Source organism: Sinocyclocheilus anshuiensis, unplaced genomic scaffold (genome assembly GCF_001515605.1).
Source record: "Sinocyclocheilus anshuiensis isolate Anshui unplaced genomic scaffold, SAMN03320099.WGS_v1.1 scaffold914, whole genome shotgun sequence".
NCBI classification, from domain to species: domain Eukaryota; kingdom Metazoa; phylum Chordata; class Actinopteri; order Cypriniformes; family Cyprinidae; genus Sinocyclocheilus; species Sinocyclocheilus anshuiensis.
Genome location: NW_015539870.1, coordinates 153101 through 161150, shown reverse-complemented (window position 1 = coordinate 161150; position 8050 = coordinate 153101). Strand labels below are relative to the sequence as shown.

Below are 8050 nucleotides of genomic sequence, written 5' to 3'. Positions count from 1 at the left end.
AGGTGTCAAATTTCACGGCTCTGAAATGGCTGCCGAGCTGACAGGCTGTAATCTGGCCAATTGCAGTCCAGAAGCGACCACAGATCTATAGAACATCAGACGCGCTGGCCGTGCGCGTTTTGGGTATGAAGAGCGGCTGTTTTCAGACGAGCGTCTTTTTCTGTCCCTGGACAAAACGCTATATATCTCACCGATGGAAGCACGCAGAAACGTGAAAATGGTCTTGTTTGAAAGAAGAGATCCTAATCTAAAAGATAATATAGAGTATATAGATATTTGTGGCTGTTTGCGGCTGACTGAAGCAGTGCTACGAGTATAAATGTAAATTCGCTCAGAGGTGACCAAATTTTACATCGCGGTTCTATCGAAGATAATTCGATCTGTGATTGTCACACAATGAAATAATCTACATCGTCAAATTCCTGAGAATGGGAGCTTTCTTGTGATATATGACTTGACTTTTTTGTGAAAAATATATCAAATACACATTCTTCGTAAAAATTATTCGCAGTGGTTAGGCGGAAATTCGTGTGTGGGACGAATACATTTCTAAGCTTAATTTTACTGCTTTATGAATATAAAAACCAAAAGGAATGGTATTCTTTGTAAAGAAGACACTCCAAGCTTTCAAATGAACCCATATATGGGCTGATACCATATTATGTAAGTTATGTAAGTGAAGCATAAACATTTTTAACGTCATTTTGGACCCGTATCCGGGTCCGCAGAGTTTTAAGTACCAAGTGAAAATTTGGTAATCAAAATCTACCTGAAAAAAACTTTTTCTTTTTTTTTTTTTAGAAAAAAAAACCTATGTAACCGAATTTTCTGATTTAATCCCTATTTTTTCCAATGCAATGCTAATGATTCTCTCTCTCTGTCAGGTTTTGGTCCATATGAGGCCGCGGTCTTGCAGATGAGCCATCAGTGGGGGCTGTCGTGTCACGGACCCAGATAGTGACTGGCGGCTGCGGCCCCGCCCCCTCCCAGCATGCCCAACGCTGCTCGCGCAGGGAGTCTGAAGGACCCCGAGATCGCAGATCTCTTTTTTAAAGAAGACCCTGAAAAACTCTTCTCAGACCTCAGAGAGATCGGTCATGGCAGCTTCGGCGCTGTATACTTTGTGAGTGCTTTTGCATTTCCCAAGAAAATGGATTTTAAGCTCTGGAAATGTATTTTAGGTTGTGAGGAAACAATGAAGTCATAGTCATTCTTCTACTAAATTGATGAATTTATGTATTATTACAGGCACGGGATGTGCGGACCTCAGAGGTGGTGGCCATCAAGAAAATGTCATATAATGGAAAACAGTCCAATGAGGTGAAAATAAATGCTAATTTCCTTATGTTGTTCTTTCTGTTTAAGTTAAGGGAGATTATAAATAATTGTTTCTCCCTCCAGACTGTAACCTATGCATGTATTCCATGATTCATTATTTAATCAGAGCTCTGATGCATAATGTCTTTTTCTGTTCACCAATGTTAAAGGTTTAGGGCCAGATTTACTAAACAGGGCAAATTTGATCTCATAAAAGTGCTGATGGGAGTGGAAATTTCTGCAGGTGATCTACTGACAATGCGCAAATTGCTGAACACAGACGCCACCAGCACATTTCCATAATGACCAATGCAATCTACCAAGAACAGCGCAAATTAGCATAGGGTCGCAAACAAGCAAAGCCGATGATAATCAGGTGTGAATAATCTATTAACAGCACAGGTGCAAAATGGGTTAAGACATAAGACATACTTATGTGGGTGTTAAATAATGGCGCAAATAACAGCAAATTGACTACTGCAAACCTTGATAAATCACTTTGCACACTTCTCCCATAAATTTTGTGTCTGAAAAGGAAACTCCTACAAATGCGTATGCAATATAAAAGTACCATTCTTGTAGACAGAAATGAAAGAAAAGGCTATGCGTTTCACATGCATTGTTTTTTTGTTTTTTTTCAGAAATGGCAGGATATAATAAAGGAGGTGAAATTCCTTCAGAGGATAAAGCACCCAAACAGCATAGAGTATAAAGGATGCTTCCTGCGAGAGCACACAGCATGGGTAAGAAGCCCAACCCTGCTAGCAGCTATCAGATCACGTACCTTTATATGAACAATCTATGATGTAATGTATATTTTCTATATGTGTGGACTACTTGCTGAAATGTGTCTGTCTCTCTAGCTGGTTATGGAGTACTGTCTGGGGTCTGCCTCAGATCTCCTCGAGGGTAAGTTTGGATGTTTTGATGCTTGCTTAATGTGCTGATTATCCACAAAGATATGAGGACTCCATATACAGCCTCCAGTTACAAACAAAAAAAGCATTTATTTCTAGAAGTATTTGTTTATCTGCAGAGAGACATCTATAAACCAATTTGTTTTACCCACAGTACACAAAAAACCTTTACAAGAGATGGAAATAGCAGCGATTACTCATGGTGCTTTGCAGGGGTTGGCGTACCTTCACTCCCACATCATGATTCACAGGTGAGTCCTCATGTTAGTGTTTGAGTTTCTTAGTACCAACCCTGATTTTAAAAAATATATATATATATTACAATATATTTAGGCTACTTCAAATTCACTCAAAAATGTTTATTATCCATTCACAGAACTGTTTATTTTGTGAATGGATATTATACCAATCAATTGATCACCGAAATGGCAAATATTTACAGGTTAATTTCCTTTGTCAATATTTTAGTCTGTAGCTATAGTATACATAATGTCACAATCCTTTGAATGTTGACATTAGCCATATAAGGCAGGGCAGTGTGTGGTTCCATCTTTGCAAGTTTGCCCTTTTTCCTGGTTATTTGACAGGGATATCAAAGCCGGGAACATCCTGCTCACAGAGCCTGGACAGGTGAAGTTGGCAGATTTCGGTTCTGCTTCAATCGCCTCACCTGCTAATTCATTTGTGGGGACTCCTTATTGGTTAGTTGCCCATTAAACTTCAATACTTTAAATGGTTATAAACTTCATAGGCCTTATCAGACTATATAAAGTAATTATTCATAGGCGAGCCTGCAGGTCATGCCAGGAGAGCCTGAGTACTGGTTGAGTTAATCAGATTTTAAGCCTTAAAATGTCTGGTTGTATTACATAACATTCTGTTTTTCTTAAAACGTTTGCTGTTTCTTCTATCTCAGGATGGCCCCAGAGGTGATCCTGGCCATGGATGAGGGTCAGTATGATGGAAAGGTTGACATCTGGTCTCTAGGAATAACCTGTATTGAATTAGGTGAGATGAAATAGGATACATATAGACTTAATTTTATGTGATCAGGTGCCAAGTCTGTTTTTCTGATAGTCTTTTTTCTCATTCAGCTGAAAGGAAACCTCCGCTCTTCAACATGAATGCAATGAGTGCCTTATACCACATCGCGCAGAATGAGAGTCCAGCCCTGCAGTCCAGTGAATGGTGAGTGATGGCTTTTCTCTCATGTTCATTAACCTTTCTCAACTCTAAGCTGTATTGTTTGAAATCCTCTTGCTCTTTCTTTTCCCAGGACGGACTACTTCAGAAACTTTGTGGACTCCTGCTTACAGAAGTTGCCCCAAGATAGACCCAACTCTGAAGAACTGCTGAAAGTAAGTTAAAGAAAGTTCACTGTTCAAACAGATGGATGGAGTTCAGTGAGTTCTCTTTTGAAGATTCTTCTGCAATGCTTAGGGACACTGTAAGAATTCAATGTGATTTTTTTTTTCTATCTTCACCACACTTTGATGCTGATCTGAAAAAAATAAAATATAAAACATATTAATATAACAATAATAAAACAACAAAAAAATGTAATGTTTTCTTCTTAAAAAATCTTTTCATTTGAAATTTTATTTGTTGTATTATTTTTGTGTGTGTGTAAATACCTAAAATTACGTCTTATTATAAATGTTGAAAACAACTGTGCTGCGAAACCATGATGCATGTTTTAGGATTCTTTGACAAATAGAAAGTTCAAACGAACAGTCAGAACAGTTATTGTCGCTTTTAGTCAATTTAATGCATCCTTGCTGAATAAAATTATTAATTTCTTTAAACAAAACATTTAATATTACTTAACCCATACTTTTGAATGGTAGTGTACGTCTGTGCTAGACAGCTAAATAACATAGCTATAAATTAGCAGAATTTACAACAACAATTGTCAGTGCATCACATCCTGATTGTTGAGTGCTGTAATATGTGAATCTACTTGTTGAGTTAAAGCTGATATTTAAAATAAAAATTCTCACTCAGTTTCTTTTAAAGCATCTGATCCTTTTATACTGATCATCATATCCTTCTCTTTCTGTGTGCAGCATGCGTTTGTCCAGCGTGAGCGGCCCGAGTCGGTGCTTATTGACCTGATCCAGCGCACCAAAGATGCTGTGAGAGAGCTGGACAACCTGCAGTACCGCAAGATGAAAAAGATCCTCTTCCAGGAGGCCCACAATGGCCCTGCGGCAGAGGTCCCAGATGACGAGGAGGTCAGTTATTGTAATAGCATATCTCGACCTCGTTCGACCCTTGGTGCTCTGCCAAATGTGTTTTACAGTCTTCCTGCCAAGGAAGGAAGTTGTGTTTTGTCCTGGTTTATAGAAACGCATGGCCTCAACACGTTTCCATTCATGTAATGTGTTGTAGGAGGTGGAGCACATTGCTGGCCGCACGGGCACAGTGAACAGTGTGGGCAGTAACCAGTCCATCCCTAGCATGTCCATCAGTGCGAGCTCACAGAGCAGCTCGGTTAACAGCCTGCCTGACGCCACAGACGCCACCGATGATAGCAAGAGTGAGGTGGACCTGATGGAGAAAGACCAAACCATCATACCCAACAGCTCCATGATTCATGTCAAACCGGTTTGTGCACGTCCGCTGTATTTACATTCACATTTTTTCTCTACCAAAATGACTTGCTTTGTATTATATGCAAATGGCATGTATTATGTCTGTCACCATTGATCAGTCTCATACGACACTGTTCACTGACCACCTGGTGCATATTGCAAACAAAACTGCAAACCACAAAGCTCTAATCTGATTGTCTTTTTTTTTTTTTTTTTTTTTTTAATCAGTCTTATAGGAAACAAAGTTGCTGCCTTTTTCACTTATGTCTGTAAAAAACTACTTATTATTTTTGGATGTACAGAAAATCTGATCACCTACACAAAAGTCTACATGCATTTGCAATATTGCATATTTTTTGGCTTTTTCTGTGCATCCTTTCACATCGTTATTTAAATAGGCCTACTCTTTTCATACTGGTCTGTATTTGTGATATCATATATTGCAGATTTACTCACCACTAAACAGCACGTAAAAATAAAACAAACTGTGGTTGGTTGCTTTACATGTCAATCAGACAGTCTCTTCCTGTCTAAAGTTTTTAGCAGAATAAACTGCATCACGGACCAGACCTTTTGCAGTTTAGTCAAGGGTTACATGACACTACATATTGATAGTTAAGGCAAAGTTCAAGTAGTCAAAGTTTTGTACTAAAATGCTTGAAGTTAATACAAGGCACTAAGCTGTACTTTTGAGAGTTGAGATCTTTGTAACTGTGGTTTGACTGTCCACACTGAACATATCATGCATGACCTATTTGTTTTGTTTTATGGTATTAAAATGCTTAATGTGTGTATTATGTATGCTTAAATTCATTTAATATGCTTAATGTGTCTGAAGGAGGAAGAGAGCTACCAGGAAGAAACTGAGGCTCAGAAACAGCCCACAGAGCCCCAGTCTCCCCCGGAACAGACACCACGGCGTCAGTACCGGAATCGAGAGCACTTTGCTACCATCCGCACAGCCTCCCTGGTGAGAGCCAGATTACCACCCAAGAACAGAGTCAGGGAGTCTGTTTGCTCTCTGATCACTTCAAGTTTAATAGTTCACTGTTTTCTGCAACACTTGAAGGATAAATGCTGGTTTCTTGATAAAAGCTTGTCTTTGTGTGTCCTAGGTGACGCGTCAGATTCAAGAACATGAGCAGGACTCTGAGGTGCGCGAGCAGATGTCTGGCTACAAACGAATGCGCAGGCAGCACCAGAAACACCTTCTGGCCCTCGAGAACAAGCTGAAGGGCGAGATGGATGAGCACAGACTCAAGCTAGACAAAGAGCTGGAGAACCAGAGGAACAGCTTTGCTGCCGAGATGGACAAACTCATCAAGAAGCACCAATGCACCACGGAGAAAGATGTACTGTAACATTATCATACAAAACCAAATCGTAAAAGAGTTGAAGATGTAATGAAACATCATTCATTATTAATGTGAAAGGTCAAAAAGACGTTGAAAAGTCAGAATAATCTGTTTATGATGCATCATTCTGCTTTCCAGGCCAAGACTTTTGCCAACGATGAAAAGAAATTCTTGCAGCACATTCAGAGCCAGCAGAAGAAGGAGCTCAACAGCTTCCTGGAGTCTCAGAAACGCGAGTACAAACTGCGCAAGGAACAGCTCAAAGAGGTCAGGAAGCCACTCTGTACAGCCTCACACTCATCCTCAATATATTCCGTTACACATTCCCATTTATTGCACTTTTTCATTGCAGGAGCTTAATGAGAACCAGTCCACACCAAAGAAGGAGAAGCAGGAGTGGCTGTCCAAGCAGAAGGAGAATTTCCAGCACTTCCAGGCAGAGGAGGAGGCCAACCTACTCCGCCGACAGCGGCAGTATCTAGAGCTTGAGTGCCGCAGGTTCAAACGGCGAATTCTCATTGCACGTCACAACGTGGAGCAAGATCTCATGAGAGAGGTTAGCAGACAGAGAGCTTGCATGTACACAAACTCACAAATCTAAATTAGGACTTTTTGAGTTTCCAGTGTTTGGCTTTAAACAGAGCCAGAAATAACAACCCCATACAATGCGTGTAAATCACTTGCATATGTGACTAAATGTTCATGCTAGGCGATTAAATAATGTCTATTGTTAGCCATTGACGTGACATGACATGTGGCCAAGTATGGTGACCCATACTTGGAATTAGTGCTCTGCATTTAACCCATCCAAAGTGCACACACACAGCAGTGAACACACACACACACCGTGAACACACACCCGGAGCAGTGGGCAGCCATTTTTGCTGCGGCGCCCGGGGAGCAGTTGGGGGTTCGGTGCCTTGCTCAAGGGCACCTCAGTTGTGGTATTGAAGGTGGGAGAGAGCGCTGTACATTCACTCCCCCCACCTACAATCCCTGCCGGTACGAGACTCGAACCCGCAACCTTTGGGTTACGAGTCCGACTCTCTAACCATTAGGCCACGACTTCCCCTTAAAGTTGTTCCCCTTATACTTTGGTTGAGTTAAAGTATAAGTTTACTAGGGATGGGTACCGAAACGCGGTACTAAATGGGCACGGGGCTAAATTATGAAAGACCGAAGTATCATTTGGAATTATTCAGTCTTTAAAAACATGCAGAAGCTACTGCCGGTGTCTTCAGTAGTGAGTGGAACTAAAGTGCAAGCAGCAAACTCATTGGCTAGCTAGCACTTACTGTCCCTGTTTTGATTTCAGCAAATCAGTTCGAGCAAATGCAAATAATGTGAGTAATATTCATTAACCCAGCAGCTCATCAGACCTTTTTTATTGTTTATAGTAGTATTATTATCAACTTAAGTATTATTAATACTTTTTTTTTTTTTTTTACAGATACACTCAATGATCAACAATGCCCTAAGTTCTGTTAAAGGGGTCATATGATGCCATTTCAAGTTTTCCTTTCTCTTTGGAGTGTTACAAGCTGATTGTGCATAGATAAGATCCCTGAAGTTGCAAAGACTAAAGTCTCAAAACCAAAGAGATATTCTTTATCAGAGTTAAGACTCTGCCACGCCCCCCTAAAACGGCTCGTTCTAACACGCACCCACATATCTACCTCACTATGTGGAAATATTTGCATAAAGCCGCTAGTGGTGTGCGATATATATCGTCTGCGATAATATCGTAATTGTTGTTTTAACGATGTGCGATTTTACATTATCGAGTATTTTGCAAAAACCATTCAAAACATCCCTACAGAGCGCACGCATACATTACGTGAAGTCTAGACTAGTGCGTGTGCGCATT

The 8050-nt window shown here is 40.3% G+C and overlaps 1 protein-coding gene across 1 annotated transcript in view; it reads left to right on the top strand.

Moving 5' to 3' along the window:
* Positions 1 to 8050, top strand: part of LOC107685056 (serine/threonine-protein kinase TAO1-like) — a 23356-nt gene that overhangs the window by 10846 nt on the left and 4460 nt on the right. Inside the window, exons 2-16 of the mRNA XM_016481504.1 lie at positions 885 to 1123; positions 1249 to 1320; positions 1959 to 2060; positions 2181 to 2226; positions 2389 to 2485; positions 2822 to 2935; positions 3151 to 3242; positions 3329 to 3422; positions 3511 to 3592; positions 4301 to 4468; positions 4626 to 4841; positions 5667 to 5798; positions 5944 to 6180; positions 6322 to 6450; positions 6536 to 6739. Coding sequence (XP_016336990.1) covers positions 992 to 1123; positions 1249 to 1320; positions 1959 to 2060; positions 2181 to 2226; positions 2389 to 2485; positions 2822 to 2935; positions 3151 to 3242; positions 3329 to 3422; positions 3511 to 3592; positions 4301 to 4468; positions 4626 to 4841; positions 5667 to 5798; positions 5944 to 6180; positions 6322 to 6450; positions 6536 to 6739 — 1917 coding nt within the window. The 5' untranslated portion in view covers positions 885 to 991. The remainder of the gene's footprint in view (positions 1 to 884; positions 1124 to 1248; positions 1321 to 1958; positions 2061 to 2180; positions 2227 to 2388; positions 2486 to 2821; positions 2936 to 3150; positions 3243 to 3328; positions 3423 to 3510; positions 3593 to 4300; positions 4469 to 4625; positions 4842 to 5666; positions 5799 to 5943; positions 6181 to 6321; positions 6451 to 6535; positions 6740 to 8050) is intronic.